Below are 24179 nucleotides of genomic sequence, written 5' to 3'. Positions count from 1 at the left end.
TGGAATTTCTTCCACTGTATAAAAGGAAGTTCGGCAGTGATTCAATAGTGTACATAACTGTCTCTGAATTACAAAAACAGCTTAAAACGCAATCAGATTGACAAAAATGACGGTGAAGTGTGAGGAAGCCGTTACGAAATCCCATAAAACTTTCATAGAAGTGTGCTTTTGTATTGCTATATGAAATATGTAGACGTTGCAACGTTTTCTACCACATTAAAACTATTGCAAATACACTCAACATCTTATTGATTTAACCGTAGTATATTTTCATGATTGAGAGTATCACACTCGGAAGATATAAAGTACAAATCATATTTATTCAATGAATACTCATTTTAATCAATTGAATTATGTCACGAGAGTATGGAACCCGCTGAGAACGAATGTATTCATTCAAGATAGAATGGTATTGCTGCCTGGATGTTAGGGCTCAAGCACACAGACCCAACAGCAAGATTGCTGGAATTGAGAAACAGCGCGGAAATCAGCCTCACAGATCAAACTGCAGACGACTTTGGAACTGACGGCTGTCATCGGTTAATTTCGTTCTTTGATTTTCCAAAAAGGTGACTGCTCCCCCGATGAACTCTGCCGTTTTCACCCAAGTGTAGTCACCCGATGCGTCATCTCCTTGTCGCTGTAAGTTGATGATGTCATAATCGGTTGTGCGAGTATCACCGAAAAAATCCGAACAATTGCCATTACTGGACATGATTAGGAAAAAAGACGCACAGGAAATATTCATTGAATGATCAAACCACGTGTTATTTCTTTGTTGTGATCCGGACATGTGCTATTTAAAATATTTCCTTATCCTTTGTTTGGACAGGTAGATCAGTATCATTAAGTGAATGTCAGAAATAAAGTGACAGTTGAGTTAATACAATATATCTTTATAAGATATGGTACCAAATATGACAATTCTGTTTCTCTATGATTGTCACTTCCGGTCAAGACGGGTGTAGCTGATAGCAGATACGCCTACCCATTCCAGACACCTGATGACACCACAGACCGGTAGTTCACATTGACCCTATAGTTATTGTATTTTCTATTTATTCCCCGGACCTGGTAGACTTTAACTTCGATCGAACTTTCTGTTAGGAAACTTTAAACCATTTCATTGATAGTAAAAGTTTGTCCGTTTTTGCTTACAATTTTTTTTTAAGTTACGAGACTCATGTAATTTTGCACTAAATTTCGATTATCATCCACATCTATTTTCAGCCACACGGCAAGTGATAAAAACATTAAACTTGAATGAAATTTGTCTGATGAATGCTTTTGCGAATAGAATACATACACTGTAGGGTAATACTGTATGTAATACATTGCTGGCAAAAATTGAAAAAGATTACCATGTAGGATGATCATCGTACCTATACAGACGCCATATTTTTGGAGTGGATGCTTGCTTAATTTTTGCCCCTTGTTTATGTGTGCACCATCGCAAAATATTTTACTTTCTTCAAAGATTGGATTGATAGAAAGTAATGACACTGTCGTTGATGGCTCACTTCTGCTAACAGCTAAACTTGATTTGAGAAACCAAAGAGCCGTTCATTGTTTGAGACGTCGTTTTAGACATGTGTCTTCCGTCCGTTTCTATTCACTGAGCATTTCAAAAGTATAAGAGAATAGTTTCTACCGTATAAATGCGTATTACCTTTCTTAATTCTTTTTGTTGTTCGCAACCTGCATTTTAACGCTTCTGTTATCTTCTGAGGTAGGTTTGTTGGCGTAACAACTTGGATGTTCAGATGTAGTTATGTCTTCTCCTCAAAGTTATCTTTAACCAGTGTTAGTTTATTTTATGTGCTTATTGAATGCAATTACCACGTTCCAACCAGAGATGTGACCAAAGAAAATACTTCAAATTTATCTTTTATGTTTGAACAAACTAGTCTCGACGGCATTTCTGCACAGAAAGTCGAAGCCTGAAAATGTCTTATACAACAATCCTGTTCTGTTAAGGAAGTTTAAAAATCAAAGGTAGTGAAGTAAATAGAAACCAAACTTGGACTGCAAGTTTCAGGATAAGGAACGAGCAGTCCGATTAATCTGTCTTGGAAAGTCAACTGAATAAGTTTTGTAAATACATAGACCCTATAGTAAATATTACAAACGAACACATTGCCATTTTAAAGTTTCTGATTTTCGAGTGTGGTGATTTCTTTGGAGAAATCAACTTCTTTGAAGTCTAAAATATCTCAACCTATATTTTAAAGATTAGAATTTAATTTGCACTATACGGGGATACTGCATCTTTGCAAATTGTATTCTTGGAAGAAATCTGGAAGATTAATTCGGTAGGGCAGGCATTATTTTTTCCTACCTGCTCCACGGCAGCGGACATTATTCTTTTCTTTTCAACTTTTAGAATTCTTGCAGCTTTTTGTGACACCCTCAGAACCTTTTTTCTCTGGGGCCATTTCTAATTATATCTCACATTTGATCGTAGGTTAGGTTATAAACTTACACACATGTGTACAACTTTTTCATCCCAAAGCTGATTTTATTTAAGGTAATAAAAAGATGGGAATATTACTACATTTAGAAACTTGTATGCATACAAGATAAATGTAAACCTTAAAATTAAATCATTAAATTTAAAGATGATTTGGCGGATTCAGCATAGAAATACTATAAACCTTCTTATCCATAACTTTTTCGATAAAAGTGATCCAAGTAACTATGATAATAATGCAGCTGCGCTATCCAGCTGTCTTTCAAAACTTATTATCGTTATTACCAGTATTCTGTACAAAAGACGTTAAAACTAAATACAAAATTACAATTCATTGAGTGAACTATCTAGGTTTTGGAAGAAGAGACGCACTTCAAGAAGAGTTCCTGATAAAACATTGTACGGTAAAAAGTCAATGGAGTTAACTCAGTACGTTTATATTGTTACTTTAGGAACCTTGTCCAGAGTGATGCGTATCTCTAAAATTGCTAAATCTGTCATAATTATGGTAATTTTACGATTTACAATGATCAAAAATTCAGTGAAGAAAATAGCCAGTGGTGGAACTCAGATTTCAATCACGGAAATATGTTACATGTCATCAGTCTTATTAAACATATTTTCAAATGAAACCCATAGATATTTGGCAGTCATAAGAATAAGCCTGTGATGTTTAGTTACAGAACCATAAATTGTATGTAGCCCCTTAGTTCGTGTGTCAAAGACTACACACATCTGTCCTCGTCAATTAAAATGTGTTAATCTTGTTGAAACACTGACATTATATGACTTTAATACACGTGACATTCTTATAAATAATATCAACTTCAAAACTTATTATTATAAGTTTCGTTGTCTAGGAGCAATTCTTACCTAAATGGGAAAATTCAGAATGAACTGTGTCAAAAATTAATTGGTAATTGCAATCCATAATTCAAATGAGAACATTACCCCTGCGTCAATTTTTCGATCAAATCATTTCTCGAATATTGTCATATTATGGAACAAAAAATGTGACTGATTGTACTGATTACATAATTTACAGTCATCAAAGTTACCCCACTATTTTTACGAAGTAAAAATTGGGAAGACCTAAGCGTTCTATCATGAAGAAAACAGAAGTAGTTCAGACAAAATATTGCTCTAGATTAAGAACATTGCCTAAAAATCCTTCCTACATAGTGCAATGAAAAAACAAATCATTACCAACAAAGAGTAGATAAAACACGTGAAGAGAATTCTGAATCACATTAATCTAGGAGAAACTAATAATTCTGAATATAAATAATATAAATCAATTAGCAAACGATCCGAAAATGAAGTTAGCAAATATGTACATTCAGTCCTGGCAATAATAGTTGAAGTGAAGAAGGGCACAGTTTACTAAAAGCGTGTAAATTGTCCAATACCATTTTGGGATTAGAAAGTTATCCAGAAGTAAAACAATTTCAGTTGAGGAAGATTGTAAAATTTAGGCACTGTTATCATTAACACGATTGGAACTAATTCGGGATAATTGGATCTTAATATGTTTAACATTTCTCAAAAGTGTTAGGTGTTGTATAGCCGAATGTGGCAATATTACAAATTACCCATAAAAACAAGTGTGTACCTTAAAAAGAAAAGTAGATAAGCTTACGTTTGCAGGTTAAAAAAACTTATTTCACAATCCAATTATCCCAAATTAGTTCCAATCGTGTTCATTACTTTGAGATTGAACGACATAAAAAATATAAAGACACCGGCGAACGGGTCGAAATTATTTATTGTAAACTTGTGCTCGGTGTATACCGGTTTTCATTTCAACATGTACCTGAATCCTTAGGAGTTCATGGTGGCCCGGTTTTGATTTATCAAAAATATGTCCAAAGTCAGCCTCCCGATAATCCCACACAAGTTTTGCCCTTTGCATGCATTCTTCAACTATTATGACAATATACTTGGTCTTCTAAGTGTCACACTATTGTTCAATTGCAGAGTCATACGCAGCTTCATGCATATCTAGTTTCTCAAAGTTTGCTTGTCCCTTGATTTCACTTTGTCAGTAAAGCTAATGCTTATCAAAAAATTAAATACGTATGATGAAAAATCATAAGCAGGATATCTTAGTGTGTACAGATAAAAATTTGATACTGTAACAATGTAGTATTTTCAACATGCACTGCAAACAAGGTTAATATGGTCAAAGTTGAGATACATCTTAATTTTGTGATTGAGAGAAATTACACGATAACAACACAATAAAAGCAAAACAACCTGGAATGATACGGTCGCCAGTGTGATCTTTCTTAAGAACACTATGGATACTAGTATGCCTCCGATATATACCACTTGTATTTAAATTACAATATCACATATTACGCAAAATCTTTGACGTCACAACAACAAAAAAATAAAAACAGTTGGTGATTAGTACATTTACTGCTAATTAGGTTGTGTAAATGTTAACAGGAAACGTGGCTATCATCATTTTACCACACCCCTTGGTCTGAGGGAGCACAGTTTATATGATAGTGACAAAATGTCGTGACAATGGCGCGTGAAAACTGTAAATGCTAAGCGTCAAAAGGTTCATTCTAATTGAGTTTTCTTCCCTTGTGCAGAAGCTTGCCATTCATTCGTCAAGCCATCTGTACCTTCATTGTTTAATTGATGTCTGTATGAAATATCTTTTGCAAAAATCACCCACACCATCCGTCCACAAAACGAAATGGCCGACCCCTTCTAAACATGGAAATGGAACTGAACAAAATTACAGCATGATATCTCCATTAGCTAGTACCTTCGCATATAACGATATTCTATAATTGTCTTGGTTTGGTTTTTTTCTGAGCGATCACACAAGTCTATATATCACTTTGTCAACAATTAAGTAAAGATTGCCATTAGTGTTAAACACATGGCATGAATATAACCTAGTGTTTCTATAATTATCGAGAATCTGGTACTGCACGAAATAACCATTCACCAACTTATATACGATAGAATCAGATTCCATGCTTACGATTACTAGGAAATGTTGATGGCAGTAGCTCACATGACATGCTGATCTAGCAGAGGTTGTATTAAACAGCTGTTGAATATCAAACGTGGAGGTTTGTATATTCCATTTATAAAGGGGGGACTGAGTCGAGGGAGTTTCCGTACTAGACATACTCATTATATGTATAAAGAATGTATCACTATCGATATAGAAAATTAACATATCTGACGTGACACCAGATACTGGCAGGGCTTGATGGTAAACAAACTCAGAAACACTAGCATTGTATTTATAAACAAATGAGATAAAGGGATCTGAAGGACTATGCCAAGAACCGAGAGCGAGATATAGCTCATTATCTACTTCAAAAAACACTAACATCAAGTGTATTTTTCAAAGTATCAATTTCTTGTAAGTAAACGAACTGGCTTCCGTTCAACTTATAAACTAAAGAAGGCTCAGTTTCTACAACATCTCCTACACTAACAAAAGCATTCGCCAGAAAGTTCTCGTTGTAGAATGTGCTTTCAAAAAATGACCATTTCAATCCATCATAAATTGGATAGCGTGAACTGATGATGTCATCCTCTACAAGCTGTGTTCCGTCCCACCTATAAACACCAAGGCTGTGAGGTCCATAGGAATTAAGGATGAAGAAGTATTGTCCGTTTAGTTCAAAAGACCCTGTACCAGACATTGAATTCCAATGACCATAGCTGCCAACGGATGATATATTTTGTACTTTCTGTAACACTCCACCACCAAATACTTGATAAACGTATAATTCCTTCAGTGTAACCACCAGAAGATATGTGTGGTTTAACGTGAAGGAATCGAAGCTCAATATTTTACTAGTTTCTGTGATGTCAGACGTTCCGGTTGTCAGGTTAAGATAATTTTCAAACTTCAGACTGATGCCATCGATCGTTGAACACATATCTGCAAATAAAACAGAAACACATTGATCTTAAAATTTTTCATTTAGAGCACAATATTTATCTTCACTTAACATATATCACCATAAATGGTTTTGCTTTGATTGAGAATAATAGACAACGCCAGGGCGAGATAACAGTAAACACAAACATGCATTGTTTCCTTTCAGACTCAGTTTCTTCATAGCAGATGCCGAGTTTTTCATCAAAAGGTTGAGGAGTAAGTGAGATTTTGTCAGTGTACAAATGTCTCAGCCAAATTGTGTCTTAATTAATTATTTTTAGCAAAAACAATGAAATATGCGCATGTCCAAGTATAAAATTCAAAAGTTGATCAAGACGGGTGACGATGTACTTCACACATGTATTCAGAGTGCGATTTCAATAAAAGAAGTGAGGTACCTATCTTCTGAATAAACGTACAATATGGAGTATTTGGTGAGACCGCTGCGAAATGTAAATGAATATTTTTTATTATCTCATTATATTTAATTATCTAATTATTTCAAATTAAGGCGTTGGCAGAATTGTCGTGTCACATGCGATTCAAATGGACATGTAAAAAATATAAATAAACACGGTTAAGGTTTATTGGTACGATGAGAAAAGTCACAAAAGAACTGATACTGCAGGTAAGTGAAGAAGTGTTGTCCGAGGCAAGGTGTCATTAACAAAATAGATAGTCTCACTGCATAAACTTTTCTGAGCCATGATGCATATCATTCCTTGCCTGAACAAAATGGTCAACAGTGGCAAACACACACACACGTACACACACACTCTCTCTCTCTCTCTCTCTCTCTCTCTCTCCTCTCTCTCTCTCTCTCTCTCTCTCTCTCTCTTCTCTCTCTCTCTCTCTCTCCTCTCTCCCCCAAACGAAATTATTCGGTAATGCAAATATTTAGTTATACAGCCCCCTAACAAATGAATTAGAGTACACACACATCAGTAATCAACTTTGCAGTGTTGACTGTTGTAGCATTAACTTTCACGTTTCACTTTCTGACGTTCTTCATATGTGACTATCGTCAACAAAAGCTAGGTGAGAACTGGTTGTTGTTGGGCGCTATTTATAGACAGCCTGGGTGTTTCATGGGTAATTTGACACTACAAATGATCACCTATTCCGAAATTTTGCTATGTAAAAAGTAACAGAGAGCAGTGGTGAGGTAATATTCCCTTTTCCATTTTATAGAGCTGGGGAAGCAAAACATTTTCACAGGTTAAAAGTCAATAACAACAAGTTACATGTGTCGACGAGGTGTTGCGTCACTACAATACACGCAAACACGAAGCCTGAGGATGTGTTGTGTAATATTAAGTGGAACATTTATGTGTTTTAACAGTGTTTCGGGAGGGCAAGTGTTATTAGTTTCGGCAAATTGATAGTCAGAGTCTTCGCTGAGCCCTACTCCAGTCCAAGCCAAACTTATCATGCGGTAAATGGGCAATATCACTCTTTGAAATAGTTTTCAAGGTGCAGACTGACTTAGAAGTGGAATCGCACAATGGAGCTCGGAGCAGCCCACTGAACCCCCCCTCTCTGTCATATATTCTGACATGCGTTGCGAATTTACACTAAGGAAATTGAACTCAAGAGAGAGAACAAATTCACTAATAGTTGAAATTGTAAGCCATTCAACTTACAGTCATACGTTTTTTCTTCCAATTTATTAATCAGCCGTTGCTGTTCTTCCAACAGTCTTTCTTGTCCGTCGAGTCTAAGTTGTTGCTCTTCCAAATGTATTTCTTGTTCGTCTAGTCGGAGTTGTTGCTCTTCCAAACGTGTTTTCACTCTCTGTAGATCCATGAGTGTATCACGGAGTGCTGGACAGTTCTCTCCATCTGACCGAGGTAATGTAAACGTGTAGGAACAAGAGTTGTCCTTGTAGCAATCATCACGGCGGTTCAGACATTGAGAGTTTTCACTCACTGTTGACTGACATAATCCCAAAAAGAAATAGCACTGGTATACAGTTGCAAAAAATAACACCAGCAGTGCCTTACTGATCATTGCGAGTGCCGTACTTGTTGTTTTCTACGACGGTAATATGATTACGCCAAACGGATTCACTTTACAGTCCAAGCAGGAAATAAAAAATAGCCTACACCCCTGGGGATGGTAATTGCGATCACGTGATATTTGGGCAGTAACCTGAGGTGACCCTATTACAGAGGCCTATTCAACGAGGCTAACCTGATCCATAGACAACAATAGGGATGAACGCAAAGGTAAAGTTAGACTAAGGTATTGTTACCACCGGTACTCAATGTAGAATGCGCCTCAATTGGGGGCAGATATTGTAACTCTCAAACTTCTCCATTCTTTTCTGATCTACCACTTGTTGGGCACATTTTGAAGCCCTTGGAGAGAGAAAAACGTTCGCTGTCTTAGGTTTTTTGAAATTCGAAAAGACTATCCCTATGTTCTTCATAGGGTTCAAACAGGGATGGCGGCCATTTTGAATTTGAAATATCGGTATTGTGTAGGTTTTTTCTCTCTTTCTAGCACCAAAATTTGCACGGGGAACTCTGATTTTTATTCTTTATTAAAAAAAAAATGGTTGAAAGATTCTTCAGTTTGAACAAAGCTTAAGTCTTTCATTTTCGAGATGCATACCACTTTAGTCATGAAATTCTTTCTTTTCGCTCAGAGACGTTATGGAATTAACTCAATACGTTTATATTGTTACTTTATGGACGTCACAAAAGCATTTGACCTTGTCCAGAGTGATGCTCATCTCTAAAATTTCTAAATTCTGTCATAAATTTCACGATTTACAATGATCAAAAATGCAGTGAAAACTAGCAAGTGGTGGAATTCAGATTTCAATCAAGGAAAAATGTTACATGTCATCAGCCTTATTCAACATATTTTCAAATGAAACCAATAGATATTTGGCAGTCACAGGAATAAGGCTGTAATGTTTAATTACAGAACTATAAATTGTATGTAGATCATCTCGTTCTTGTGTCACAGACTGCACAGAAGTGTCCTGGCCAATAAAAATGTGTTAATATTGATAAAAAACACTGACATTATATGAATTTAATGAACGCGACATGCTTATAAATGACATCAAATACAAAACTTATGATTATAATATTTGATAAAGCTTCGTTTTCTAGGAGCAATTCTAACCTCAAAGGGAAATTAAAAATGAGCTGTATCATTTGAAAAAATTATTTGGTAAATGCAATTCATAATAAAATAAACTCATTACCCCTATGTCAACTTTTCGATCAACTAATTTCTCAAATCTTATCAGATTATTAAATAATGTCTTTATCAAACAATTTATAGTCATCAATGTTTTCACCAATATTTTTTACTAAGTAAAAATCGGTAAGACCTTTTGTCATGAATATTTAGCTGAATTTGTTCTGACTAAGCATTGGTCTAGATTAAGAAGACTTCCTAAAAATCATTCCAACATAGTGCAATCGTTATGAAAGAACAGGTCATTACCAACAATGAGTAGATAATACACGTCAAGAGAAGTCTGAATTACATTAATCAAAGCTTAAGAAAGACTAATAATCTGAATTTGTATAAATATCCGAATATGAAGTTAGAAAATCAGTACATTCAGTCCTGGCAAGAACAGTTGAAGCGAAGAAGGACATAGTTATCCAGAAGAAGTAAAACAATTTCAGTTGAGGAAGATTGTAAAATTTATGCTCTGTTGTCATTACTTTGAGATTGTACGACATAAGAAGTATAAAGACACCGGCGAACGGGGCGAAATTACAGCGCATGCCAGTTTTCGATTTAACATGTTCCTGAATCCCGATGAGTTCATGGTGGCCTGGTTTTATTTTATCAAAAATATGTTCACAGTCAGCCGTCCTATAATCCCACGCAAGTTTCGCCCTTTGCATTCTTCAACTATTATGGCAATATATTTGGTATTCTGATTTCTCCTTCAAGAGACACAAAAGTTTGATTGCAGAGTCATTAGCAGCTACATACATTTCTAGTTTCTTTGCTTGTCCCTTGATTTCACTTTGTCAGTAAATTTAATTTTCAACAAAAAAAGTAAATACGTATGATGAAAAAACCATAAGCAGGGTGACTTAATATGTACAGTTACAATCTCATACAATATATGATTTTCAACATGCACTTCAAACTAGATTAATATTGGTGAAAAGGACATGAATCGTAAATCGATTGTGAACTTTGCGATTGAGAGAGAAAATTATTCAACCGTTTGAAGGTACAAAATAACAATACAATAAGATCACAATAAACTGAAAAGATACAGTCGCCGGTGTTATCTTTCTGAAGAACACCTTCGATACTAGTACACCTCTGATATATACCACTCGTATCGCAATTACAAACTCAGATGTTACGCAAGAAAAATTGAAGACTACAACAAAAAATATAAAAACAGTCGCCGATTAGTAAATTTACTGCCCATTAGTTATGTAGATGTTAACAGGAAACATGACTTTCATAGTTTTACAACACAACTTGGTCTGAGGGATCACCGTAAGTATGATAGTGACAAGTCACAAACGACGAGCCCGCGAAAACTGTAAAAATTACATGTCAGAAGGTTCATTCCAATTGATTTTTCTTCCCTTGCGCAGAAGCTTGCCATTTATTTGTCAAGCCGTCTGCACCTTCATTGTTTCATTGATGTCTGCATGAATTTTTTTTGGAGAAATCACCCCTACCATCCCACCACAAAACGAAATGGTCGACCCCTTCTAGACATGGAAATGGAACTAACCAAAATTACATCATAATATCTCCATCAGTTAGTACCTTCGCACATAGCGATATCCTGTTGTGTTGTTTGTGTTTGTTTTTGTTTCTGGGCGATCACACAAGTCTATATATCATTCTGTCAACAACCAAATAAAGATTATCATTAGTGTGAAACACATGGCATGAATATACTCTAGTGTTTCTATAACTATCGAGAATCTGGTACTGAATGAAATAACCATTCTCCAACTTATAAACGATAGAATCAAATCGCACTCTTACGATTACTAGGAAATGTTGATCGCAGTATTTTACATGACATGCTGATCTAGCATTGGTTGTATTGAACAGCTGTTGAATATCAAACATAGAGGTTTGTATATTCCATCTGTAAAGGGGAAACTGAGTCGAACCTCCCATTGTATGTACTAAGAATGTATCACCATCCATATAGAAAATTAGCATACCTGACGTGGCACCAGGCACTGGTAGGGCTTGATGGCGAACAAACTCAGAAACACTAGCGTTGTATTTGTAAACAAATGAGATGAAGGGATCTGAAGGACTATACCAAGAACCGAGTAGGAGATAAAGCTCATTGTCTACTTCAAAAAAGCGAACATCAACTGTATTGTTAAAAGTATCGATTTCTTGTAAGTAAACAAACTGGCTTCCGTTAAACTTATAACTAAAAGAAGGGCGAACGTCTACATCCTGTGCAATACTAGCAAAAGCATTCGCCAGAAACTTCTCGTTGTAGAGTGTACTTTCAATAAATGACCATCTCATACTAACATCAAAGCGATCGCCAGAACTTTGGTATCTGATGACGTCGTCCTCCACAAACTGTGTTCCGTCCCACCTATAAACACCAAGGCTGTCAGTTCCATAGGAATAAAGAATGAAGAAGTATTGTCCGTCTATTTCAAAGACCCGGTACTAGACATTCCATTCCAATGACCGCCAACGCCAACGGATGATATATTTTGTACTTTCTGTAACACTCCATCACCAAATACTTGATAAACGTACAATCCCTTTATTGAAACCACCAGAGATATGTGTTGTTCAATGTGAAGGAATCGAAGCTCCATATTTTACCAGTTTCTGTGATGTCAGAAGTAGCAGTTGTCAGGTCGAGATGATTTTCAAACTTCAGACTGATGCCACCGATCGTCGAACACATATCTGCAAATAAAAGTGAAACACATCGATCCACAATTTTGTAATTTAGAGCAGACGACTTTGCTTAACGTAACACATATCTTTATAAATGACTTCTCTGATTCGGTTGAGAATAACAGACAACGTCAGTACAGGGCGAGATAACAGTGAACACAAACATGCATATTGTTTCCTTTCAGAATCAGCTCCCTCATAGATGCGGTGGCTGGGTTATCCGACCTTTTTCATTAAAAGTATGAGGAGTAAGAGCGATTTTCAGGGTACATATGGCTTCAGCCACATTGTCTCTCGGTTAATTTACTTGTACCAACAAATGTGATATGTGCAATTGATGACCGATGCACAGGCCCTTTATAAAATTCTACAGTTGGTCAAAACGGCTTGCGATGTACATGTACTTCTCACATGTATTCAAAGTGCGATTTCAATAAACCAATCAGATCTCTCTCTCTCTCTCTCTCTCTCTCTCTCTCTCTCTCTCTCTCTCTCTCTCTCTCTCTCTCTCTCTCAGCCCCTAACAGATTCCGATGACGTGCAAGGCGAAGACGTTTATAATATGAGAGGATATTTTTACATTGAAAATGATCGCATTTTGCCGAAATTTTCGCTTTTTTAAGTGAAAATAAAAGTGATGGGGAGCTGTTTTTAATATCGTCAATTTTATCGCCAGGGTCTTTGTCGGGCCCGACTCTAGTCCATCAAAGTTCAACTTATCGTGCGGTAAAAGGAACAATTATCGCTCTTCGAAATAGTTTTCAAGGTGCAAACTGATACAGGAAGGGAATCGCACAATAGAGCGTCCTAACTAAAGCGTACGCGCACACACACACACACACACACAATTCTTTAAATCCTAGAGAAATGTCTCAAAACATCAAAATAGTTGTGAATCTGCACAAAGAATCCAGAAAAGAGTGAGAACCAATTCAAATCATCCATAGTATTTAGGGTATTTAACTTACCTTTATGCGTTGCTCCGTCCAATTTATTGATAAGTCGTTGCTGTTCTTCCAACCGTCTTTCTTGTTCATCCAGTCTGAGTTGCTGCTCTTCCAAACGTGTTTTCACTCTCTGTAGATCCATGAGTGTATCACGGAGTGCTGGACAGTCCTCCCCATCTGACCGAGGTAATGTAAACGTGTAGGAACAAGAGTTGTCCTTGTAGCAATCATCACGGCGGTTCAGACATTGAGAGTTTTCACTCACTGTTGACTGACATAATCCCACAAAGATATAGTACTGGTATACAGTAGCAAACAATAACACCAGCGATGCTTTACGAATCATTGCGACTGCCTTATTTGTTGCTGTTTACGACGCTAATGAGAAAAAATGATCGCGTCAAGTAGATTCACTTTATTGTCGAAGCAGAAAATAAACAGAGTACGCCCGTGGGGATGGTAACTGCGATCATGTGTTATCGAACAATAACGTTGGCTGACCCTATAATAAAGACCTATTCAATTTTATATAGGCTTACCTGATTCAAAGACGATAATAGTATGCACACTTCATGAGGATGAATGCAAAGGTAAACATAGCCCAGAGTATTGTTACCACCAATACTTAAGGTACAATGCGACTCAGTCGGAGACATATACTGGACTCTTTGAGGGGACTCATTTTAAGCCCTTGAAGTAAGAAAACTTTCACCCTAATAGCTTTTTGAAAATCGAAAATTTTATTTTTCTTGATAGAGTTAACGCAGGGATAGCGGCCATTTTGAATTTCAAATGCCGGTAAATCTTGTGTAATCTGTTTCTGTAGTACTAAAATTTGCGCGGCGAACCCTCATTTTTGTTCTTGATTATGAAAGAGAATGGTTGAAAGTTCCTTCCTTTGATCAAACGTTTAAATTTTTCATTTTCAAGGCGCATTTCACCTTAATCATGCAATTCAGAGATATCAATTTTGTTTGAACTCTGTGACATCTCTTGCTTCTATCCTAGGAGACAATGCATTTTGACCCATCACATTTTATTTTTTATTCAATCTACATGATATCCGACAGATAGCGCGGTAAACTTCACTAAATTTAGTAAAAAAGTACAAAATATTATACCAAAACTAAGATAGTAACAAGTTCCGTTGAACAATGTCATTTTGATATGAAATCCGGGAAAATATCATTCGTGATTCTGATGCAGTAAATAGATAATTATTATAGTTGTCACTATTTTGACTATTTCTCGTTTCCCCATTTTGCTTTTGAAGCACGTATTTTCGCGAGGTACTCGAAGCTTGTGGAATACGTTGATACAATCGAGCGTCTACAAACCTTCAGTTTTTGACATCAGTACGTGAATCCTTTAATATGAAGACTGAAATTTCTTCCGTTTTATCAAAGGTAGTTCAGGAGTAATTCGATAGTGTATGAAACTGTCTCTGAATGTACTTAAGGAAAATTGTAGACCAATTGATAGGCAAGGTAAACAGACTCAGTAACTCTAAAAGTCGTTCGCCCTTACCGACTAAGAAGTAGCGCGAATCATATTATTAGAAATGGTCTCAAATGACGACGATGTTACCACGTTAGCCAGTATATCCCAAGACACTAAACTTAGCCAAAAGGGAAACGATGAAAGGAATCGCTATATACGACTTCACATGACTAAATAAAACATATTTCTGATGTATGAGATTATGTCTTTGACGATTTTATCATAGATTCGTTCCCTTACAAGCTACCTAAATCTATAAACTGTTGACACCCCACTTGAACATTTGAAATGTGCTAAAGTAAGAAATGGATCTTGACAATACATTTCTTTCCCACTGATGATCGTTATATTTATTGCAAAATCTTCCAATAAACTTAGTATCAAACATAACATATTGAAGCACATGCAGTCAGATGAACAAAAATGACAACGAAAGTCTGAAGAAATCCGTTACATCATGTAAAACCCCATAACATTTTCAGAAATCGAGCTTTTGTATTGCTACAACAAATCTACAGACATCACAATTACATTTTCGACCATATTTACACTGTTATAAATATGCTGTACAGAAAAACTCTGGGTCGTTATAGTCTTCAGTTCTCCTGTTGCCTGTGCTTTAAAAATTGAAGAAAGTGATGTGTTTATTGGTTGAACCATAGACCCTCGAGAAAAACTCGAGGGTCTATGGTTGAACCGTAGTATAGGTTCGTGAGTGTGGGTATCACACACTGAAGAGATAAGGTACAAATCATATTTATTCAATGAATAATTATTTTATTCAATTCAATTATGTCACGAGAGTATGAAACTAGCTGAGAATGAATGAATTCATTCCGGATTGGTCGGTTTTGCCGCCTGGATGTTAGGGCTCAAGCACGCAGACCCAACAGCAAGATTCCTGGAACGGAAAAACAGCGCGGAAACCAGCCTTACAGGGCAAACTACAGACAGACTTTGGAACTGTCGACTTTCCATCGGAGAATTTAATTCTTTGATCTTCCAAAAAGGTGACTGTTCCCCCGATGAATTCTGCCGTTTTCACCCAAGTGTAGTCACCCGATGCGTCATCGTCTTGTCGCTGTAAGTTGATGATGTCATAATCGGTTGTGCGAGTATCGCCGATAAAATCCGAACCAATATTGCGCATTCCTGGAAATCATTAGGAGAGAAGACACAAAGGAAAAAATTGAATGACCAAACCCTGTGTTATTTATTTTGTCATGATCCGGACATGTACAATTTCAAATTTTCCCTTAGCCTTTGCATGGATAGGCAGATCGGCACCATAAGCTTATATGCCAGAAACAAAGTGACAGTTAACTTAATGTAACTACATTTTTATAAGATGTGATAAAAAATGTGACGAGCCTGTTTCTCTAATAATAAGTGACAGAATTCCTAGCTTTTACTCTCAACAGTAATTTGGTGGCGTTACTGGATTACACAATTAGTCACTTCAGGTCAGTCTTGACAGGTGTGATGCTATGGGATACGCTTACCCATTCCGGACACATAGTAACACCGCTAAGCGGTGGTTTAAATTGACCATATTGTTACTGTAATTGTTTATTTGTTTCTTTGCCCTGGTAAAGAGTTTACCTTTTGCTCGAACTTTCCGTGGGGAAACTTTTATAAATCGTTTTCTTTCGAAATCAGGAAGAATAATTTGGGATCAACGTGCAAATTGGTACGAGAGGAACAAATTACCCAATGATTACAGACAATTTCAAAACGGCCGTCAACCCTGTGTTTATTCTATGGGAAAATTTTTAAAAATTTATTTACTTTATGAGCTTCAAAATAAACTCCCGTGGGTGGCAGTCCAGGAAAGTAATGAAAACCTTGAAAGTTGAAATATATGTCCCCGTGGCGCATTCTTCGACCTTATTTTCTAATAATTATTGGTCCCGTTTTAATGTGTTATTGCCTTTAGGAAAGAAACGAAATCGTACGTCGTCCCTAATTATGATAATCACATCTACCGCATTCGTTGTAAAGTCAAAGCATGAAGTTGAAAAGTCAGTAAAACTAAAATATCTAAAACGGTTTACCGGAAAGCTGATCCATGATTTTTGTTTTCGGTGATTCGCAGGCTAGTGTGCCATCGTCGTTCGCGGTGAGCCTATCAAATACCTTGGCAAGGCTGACTACAGCATCCTCGATCAAGTACGTGCTCCCGAAGTGAGAGCTTCCTTTGTGAACGATAACTTGACCACTACAGCGCTCCTTCGATGTTGCTGCTCTGTTCTCATCGCTTTCAAGTATACAACCAAAACCATCTCCGTAGACCTCTTCCATATATTCATCGAATTCAACGTCTCTGGCGTTGGGACGAGAACGAAATGAAATGGCGCCTTCTGCGACGGAAAAGTTTCTCATTGCGTCCTCGTTCCCAATCCAAACAAAATAACCGTCCTTGTTGGCTCTCGTCGCTGCTTCCAACAAGTTAAGAACAGACTCTTCTTCAAGAAACAGAACCACCGCTGTCGTTGAAGAAATTTTACATTATACTCACCTACTGATGGGGTTTAAAACGCATGCATTAAAACTACAGCAACGATGATTTCCTCATCATCATCATCTCTGCGAACGTGCCTGTCAGCTAAGGGACCGTCGATAATCAAAGCTGACACACGACAATCGTTATCCTGGGAGGGGGCAGAGCTTATTCGTTATGCATGCGTCGAACTTACAGACTTGCGTATTGTTTACGAACATTGTTCTTGTCCAGGTGTCAAACAATGAAGAATAGACGGAGACTAAAGCCGCAGTCTGCAGATGTAAATACGTGTTCAACTCAAAATCTGATCAGGGGAGACACAACCTACTGGTACATCAAGGAGAAAGGAAAGCAGAACTAAAGAGAGTACCAAGAAAACGAGGAAAGACTACTGACTTAGATGCCACACACGGATTTGTATGTGGCTTTCAGCTTCTGATGGTACCAAGCGCGACTTTGCTGCAAGCACGCAGTACTATCTTCGCGTCCATCGAGAACAAAAAAAAACCCACAAAATATGGAGACGAAATACAAAGATCTGCCGAAAACATGTGACTTCAAGTGAAAGTGAGAACTGACAAGCTGGCACTTTTTCAACGTGACAAAACTGAAATGTGTCAAGCATTTTTCTTAGTCAGTAATATTACAACGTTCTATCCCCTTAAAAGATAATTAATCTTGATGTTGAATAATTTTTCTATGTGGGCATTGTACAGTATACGGGATCCGCCTCGCCGGAGCGTGTGCGTGCAAGTAAAGGAACCATGCTGATGTCCTTGATTTTTCCATTTCTCTTAAGAACTTTCGTTTTGCGAGGGAGGGAGGGGGTCTCAACTGAAACGTGGGAATTGCGTAACGTTTGTTGTGCGTCACCTTTAACTATCGACGGCCCCTAAGGTCAGTTTAAGTTTCTTGCATGTCATCAATGCACTCTAGTCTCACCTATGACAATCGGATTTGCATTTGACACATTATCAAAGAACGGAACTCAATTTTTACAGATTCCCTAACGCAAAAAATAAATGGTTGAACGCAAAGGCCAGCATCACAGTACTTTGGCAAAAAATGACGCGGCAATCCATGAAATTAGTCAATTTTCCAGAATCCGACATTACTTCATGCTGCTTGTTTACTTTTTAGTCCCTCTGCAACTTCGTTTGTTTGTTTTCCCATTTCTTTATTCTGTTTTCAATCATTCTTGATATGCCATGCGCATGGATTAAAATTGGCGGTCATGGTGACAATTAAATATCTTGTGCTCATACTTCATAGGATTCTTTTAGAAGATGACGTGTAAGACGTAAACGTTTCAGAAACCCATGACGTGCCATCATACCATAATACCGCTATTTATAAATTTGCATCAACTGTTTCTTACATTATGTACATACCTCTTGCATTCGGTGTCCGCATTAGATTATCGACAACACTGTCATAAAATGACGGGGTGACGTCAGCATTGCGTGACGGCACAACTGTCAAGGTTGCTATGCAGATACCCCTCTTCCTGGCTTCTTGCATGAGTCGTTGGTTGAGCAGAGTTTTTGGAAAGCTATCCTCATACACGACAGAGATATAAGTCCAATCTAGTTTTTCAGCCACGGCAGCTATAGCCTCAGCCTCGTCCGTGTCATACACGCTGTTCAATGAGACGCAGGCCACGCCTGAATATTCTGGACACATTTTACCGAAGCCTACCTGACAACAAAATTGGCAAATACTGACATTTGACAGGCGATACAATTTGCAAGATATGAAGTTCATTCGTTTGATAATTGATATACTGACGGTTCAGATAACGACCTAAACCTCTAATGTATTTCCTTACTTTCTTCTGTTTGTAAAATACACTTTCTTTTTCTGCTCCCAAATCTATTCACATCTGGATGCACGGGTTCAATTTTTTTCACCGCAGCCTATGTGCGTATTAAGTCCAATGTTATCGTTTACAAATGAATTCTGGTCCACACTGGAACTCATCTATTGGTAATTAACATCCGCATGTATACCTTTTAAACTTATGATGCTAATATTTCATATAGCAGGAGCAATAAGAAAACGCGGTCACAGTACTGCCTCTGCAGACTCTCTGAACAATACATGTCTGCCTGGGCAGTGTTATGACCGCGCATCAAGTTATTGCGCAATGCTGTTGCAGTGTAACGATATTGACCATATTTCTGAGGGTCTGCTCTACAACTGCGTGAATTTGGTATAAATACTGATCATCATTTAGGATGTTAGCTCTGTAGGGTACTTTTGTAAGTAGACAATAATGACAGAAATATAATTTGTATCCAGAATATTCAGAATCATAAATTTAATAATAACAGGGACTTTACTGCGTGAATTTGGTATGACAACTGATCGTCATGATTCAAGATTCGAGTGCAGTAGGGTACTTTTTGTAAGTATTCAATAATGACAGAGATATTTAATTTTCATCAACAGTATTCATAGTCGTAAATTTATCTGTTTTACACTCTTGCTATGACTTATAATGCCTTTTGGCCCAATGTGAATACCGGTCGATATCACTCAATCTAAGCAAGCAAAGTAATTACTTACCATCGGAACAGTGTGAGAGTGTTTGCCATAGGCAAGCCCAAGATCGACAGAGGGCGCTGCGATTATGCCAACTACAGTGCCATCCACGAGGGAGGACAGTGAACATTCTCCATCTACAAATTGACGATCAACCTCTTCGACTATCCGTGTCTGATTCTTGCCACACGTATCAATGATCTTAGCTCCTAATTCAACATAGAACATAGAAATGGTTAAGTAAGTCTCACCTTAGAGAAGAAAATACAAACTAGAATTCTTCAAAGATTGTGTTGAAGAAGTCGCAAATTCCACGCAAGCTTTTCCACGGTGTTCCTAAGAGTCTCTCTTCGAGCGTGGAATTTGCAATTTGCAACCCTTTTATATCAAAACTATTGCATCTTGAATTGAGCTAAAATCTATAAAATTACCCGCAAATATTTCTAGTCTATGCTACGTTGAAGTTAACAGTGCATCCCCACCCCAATACAATATAACACAGATGAATAGACATGCTATTCAACGTAATTGCCGACAATTTATGCCCAGACCCGAACTCACTTCTTTACGATTACATACTGGTTGTCGACGAAAAACTTTACTTGATAAATGCAGCATGCAAGTTTTCAGAAGTTACTGCTCTGACACTGAAGTTCTGTACTGTAAGCTGCAATTTTTAAATGTATTTTCTTTTTATTCTGTGTAATATATAGGCCGTTCTTACTCCTAACACCAAAATGGTGCAAAAATACCTAGTTTAACTTGTAAATACAGCCCATATGTGCATACTGTCAAATGTTATTGCTGGCAACTGATTTTAAACCCGACTTTCTATTTTTGAGCGAGTTTAATTTAATTTATACGGTAAAAAATTTGTGATCTTGGCAATCTATAATTTGTACTACTGTATACTTTAATGAGAAGAATAAGAAATGAATTTGTTCAACATAACAAAAATATGTACAATCATGAATAATAAAAGTTGAAGATTTTGTCCTTATATGCCGCTGCTCAGTGCATTGCAAGGCAAACGAAAGCTGGGGATAATCGCTTTTCTAATTAGACGTACCGATTGAAATGTTTGGAAGTGTCCACATTTGTCTGTTGATCTGGTCGACACTGTATAGCATTCTGTGCATCTTCCACATCTCGTCAGCTCGGATTACGTCACAGTAGCCATGCTCACTGTTGGTGCGCAGTTCGAACAAACCGAGCAACATCATATCGCCATTGACGACGTAATCCGGAGTATACTCAGACAGACTCGGAGAGGCCATGATGCGCATGTCACAAAGCAGCCAACAGCACATCACCGCTAATATCACGTGTCTACCACACTTCATCATAATTGTGTTTTTCTGTTGAACACCGAATACCGGTAGAGCAATTCATGCAAGAGGCATAATTTGATGAAATCCACATGTATTTTGTACGACTAAGTGTGGTGCTAGATCTACGACTGGTGTATTAGGTGACCATTTAATTCTTCTTTTGAGTGAATTAGGGAGTTTTCCCTTGTTGTGGTGCTGTGTAATTGGGCCGACATCTGGAATATTGAAAAACTACAAAGGGGTTGTTTTTCAAGAGAAAAGAGAGATTAGAGAGAGTTTCAACTGAGATTAGTCATTTGACTTTCAAAATTATCCCATAGTCAAAAAGACTTGTTTCGGTGTAAAAATATTTCCATGATATAAATGTGATTCTCCACATGGTTTCATTGTCTAAAGTCATTTCACCATAATCTGAATAGACATAGAATATGGACTTGAAATTAAGGTCTATGCATAGAATTATAATCGGTCTTCTAAACATCCCTGCCTTGGTAAATTTATAAGGACGTTTATAGCCACTCTCTTCATGGTACTGAAATTTGGGGAACGCCCATGTTGTTGTTTGTTCTAGACAAAAAATGTCGATTTCACCATAATTTGATGATATCTACATGTATTTTGTACGACTAAGTTTGGTGCTAGATCTACGACATGACAAGATGATGCGCCTGCATACTAGTAGTTTTGTATAACTAATGGCTAAGATGTACTCTCCGTTTTCACACAAACAACGAATACCGATTTAACGTAATGAAGCAAAATCACCAAAAAGTCATGACATAAACGGACACCTTGTGTGATGTGGCCTATCTGTTTGTTGCTTAAGTTTTTTTGTGGAATGAGAGATATATTGTTGTCCCCTAATCCAGCTAACGTCTCATGCAAATAAAGTCCCTTCGTTGCAAAAACGAGTCATGCCAAAGCGAGAATTCGAAAAAGCGGGCCACTTTGTCATTCTCTGAGGGGCATAATTAGATCTCGCGAGGATGTTCAAATACAGACGAAAATTGTTCTCCACCCTGGTCTTTGTAAAATATTCAAACACCTGGAAAAAATTATCGAATGCATGGACAGTTACACATATTTTTTCACTGCTTCGGATAACTCAACCCCTAAAGCAAAACGAAATTTACGAGCTTTTCATTCTAAAAATACCTCTGAAGAACGATACTTCAGATATATAATGTAAAGTTGCTTTGTCGCAAAAACTTGACAGCAACATAGTAAGAAAATTCGATGTTTGGAGGAAACAGACGACAGACCCTGCACACTATGTATTGCAAATATTCGAATGTCGGTATTTTTCAGCCGATGGCTTCACGTTATCGTGAAATAAAATGAGTACATTCTTACGTTATTGAAGTACAAAATCAATTACGTGTCTTTAACCGTCAACCTCTGTCGCGAACCACACGTCGTCTGATCGCCCAGATTGTACTGGAGTTACTACAATTGTAAGTAAACTATTTTCCTTACATGTGTACTCACAAGCAACTCTTCTTGCTGATATTAAATGCCCCCTTCACAACCAGCGATAGAGATTACAAGAGAGTCCCGGCCCTGTAATGAACGATTTTGTCATGATAGAGACATCCTATAAATATAATTCCTGATAATGGGAATCATTTGGGTTGAATTTATGCATTTATCAGTCAAGTAATTTCCGATCACTTATTAAGTATTTCAAATTAGGAAAATACGTGTAATGGGGTTAGATTTCTTATTAAATATAAATGGCTTGATTCCGGCGGATGCAGCTCGTGAATTTGAAGGTCGGACAGGATCAGTTGCCGCATCGTTTCTGGAGTCTGATTTCAAAGACGGCGACAGAAAAGTTTTATAATTTACTGTAAATATTTTAAAGTGGTGCAGTAGGCGGAAAACAAAACAGCAAAGAACCGTAGCTTCGGACAGAATGGACAAGTCTCTTGACCGATAGGTAGGCTTTCAAGTAGCTAGTTTGCTTGGAGACATAAAGAGGGACAAGAAAGACACCGACTATGCTAGGGAGTGGAAATTGGATGTAGCATGAACACAGAATAGATGTGTAAAGGGAACCTTATTGACTGAAAGATCCGTCGCTCGAGGGCGCTCTCTACGCTACCACCTCTTACAAGGAGGTGGGAGCGTAAAGAGCGACGGATCTTACAGTCTGGGAGTCTCACAGGCATGACGTTTGTAACGTACTGAAGTAATTCTCTTGTTTGAGTTTGTTCTGGATCCGTGATAAGCATGTCGAAATTGGAATGTAGAAGATTAGATTTGATTGAAGTAAAATGTTGAAAATCTGGCCAAAATTTGTTTAAAAAAATAATTTGTTCTGGGGTAATAGTTACGATGTCATGAAATCATCACAATCGACACCCAAGGTTGACTTGCTCATTGACGAAAATTGACCACATGACAGCGATGACTATCCATTTACTCTTTTGTCAATTCGGAAGTCAGCGGCCTTGTCATTAAATAGCCAATAATTTTCCAATAGAAAGAAAACTGTTTGATGAAAGCATTTCCAAAGTTTAGCAATTCAGATGGACAGACAATGTATATCCACTACTTTTAAGAGTTATCATAAAGTGGTATTTAAATACTTGACTGTATCAATATTAATAGTGTAGTTTTCGGAGGTAGTATCACATGCTTGCAGGATGACCTTCAGTGTAAAGGAAGTTGACACACACAAATATTGGTCTAAAATATATGACTATGAGAGCAAGCGAGCGAGCGAGCGAGCGAGAGAGAGAGAGAGAGAGAGAGAGAGAGAGAGAGAGAGAGAGAACTTTGTTCTTTCACCTTTCATTCAAATCTAATTGAACTTGACGCCATGGCATATGCTGTTATGACATGTAGTATTATATCAATCGTATCTTTGACCAACACTGCATGGAGCATTATTGTTTAAGGTCGACCCACAAAGATTTATTTTTTACCTTTTTGTTTCTATGCTATCGGATGATTTAGATACAGAAAAATTCTATACAAGCATTCATTGACCAAGCACTACACAGGTATGTAGAGGGACAATTATCCGTGTACAGGTAATAACTGAAATCTGTAATATCTGAAT

The 24179-nt window shown here is 37.3% G+C and overlaps 3 protein-coding genes across 5 annotated transcripts in view; all 3 read right to left on the bottom strand.

The window, feature by feature from the left end:
- The window catches only part of LOC139136216 (uncharacterized), a 38786-nt gene extending 30263 nt beyond the window's left edge, over positions 1–8523 (bottom strand). Inside the window, exons 1-3 of one of the 2 annotated variants that reach the window (XM_070703957.1) lie at positions 8036–8523; positions 4191–6392; positions 2503–3972 (exon numbers count right to left, since the gene is read on the bottom strand). In XM_070703957.1, coding sequence (XP_070560058.1) covers positions 5818–6392; positions 8036–8402 — 942 coding nt within the window. In that variant the 5' untranslated portion in view covers positions 8403–8523 and the 3' untranslated portion in view covers positions 2503–3972; positions 4191–5817. Of the gene's footprint in view, positions 1–2502; positions 3973–4190; positions 6393–8035 lie in introns of those variants that run through there. The other variant, XM_070703956.1, reaches the window with a different exon arrangement.
- A 416-nt stretch (positions 8524–8939) lies between these two features.
- LOC139136215 (uncharacterized) lies at positions 8940–13680 on the bottom strand. The gene is made up of 2 exons (XM_070703955.1): positions 13256–13680; positions 8940–12296 (listed from the first exon to the last, which is right to left on the bottom strand). Exons 1-2 carry the CDS (start codon positions 13578–13580, stop codon positions 12148–12150), a joined length of 474 nt encoding a protein of 157 aa, XP_070560056.1. The 5' UTR covers positions 13581–13680; the 3' UTR covers positions 8940–12147.
- Positions 13681–15479: 1799 nt separating this feature from the next.
- Positions 15480–22708, bottom strand: LOC139136214 (metabotropic glutamate receptor 7-like). 2 transcript variants are annotated; one of them, XM_070703953.1, is made up of 6 exons: positions 22601–22708; positions 20851–21139; positions 19802–19990; positions 18629–18931; positions 16789–17220; positions 15480–15886 (listed from the first exon to the last, which is right to left on the bottom strand). In XM_070703953.1, the coding sequence occupies exons 2-6, from the start codon at positions 21125–21127 to the stop codon at positions 15600–15602; spliced, it is 1488 nt and encodes a 495-aa protein (XP_070560054.1). In that variant the 5' UTR covers positions 21128–21139; positions 22601–22708; the 3' UTR covers positions 15480–15599. The 2 variants fall into 2 exon arrangements, with proteins under 2 accessions (XP_070560054.1, XP_070560055.1); XM_070703954.1 differs by having other exon boundaries at positions 18629–18935; positions 19806–19990.
- Between the last annotated feature and the right edge of the window lie 1471 nt (positions 22709–24179).

The sequence above is a fragment of the Ptychodera flava genome, chromosome 7 (assembly GCF_041260155.1).
Source record: "Ptychodera flava strain L36383 chromosome 7, AS_Pfla_20210202, whole genome shotgun sequence".
Taxonomy (NCBI): domain Eukaryota; kingdom Metazoa; phylum Hemichordata; class Enteropneusta; family Ptychoderidae; genus Ptychodera; species Ptychodera flava.
Note: the sequence above shows the minus strand (reverse complement) of the source record. Positions and strands in the feature narration are given on the sequence as shown.

Bases quoted from the DNA above. Each gene is read 5' to 3' on its own strand.
- LOC139136214 (XM_070703953.1), bottom strand. From the start codon at position 21,127: ATGATGAAGTGTGGTAGACACGTGATATTAGCGGTGATGTGCTGTTGG. The intron at 18,932-19,801 runs GTAATTACTTTG...GTTGTCAGGTAG, and splicing joins TCACACTGTTCCGATGGTAA to GCTTCGGTAAAATGTGTCCA. The intron at 17,221-18,628 runs GTATGTACATAA...CTTCAACGACAG, and splicing joins GCGGACACCGAATGCAAGAG to CGGTGGTTCTGTTTCTTGAA.
- LOC139136215 (XM_070703955.1), bottom strand. From the start codon at position 13,580: ATGATTCGTAAAGCATCGCTGGTGTTATTGTTTGCTACTGTATACCAG. The intron at 12,297-13,255 runs GTAAGTTAAATA...TTTTATTTGCAG, and splicing joins GGACGGAGCAACGCATAAAG to ATATGTGTTCGACGATCGGT.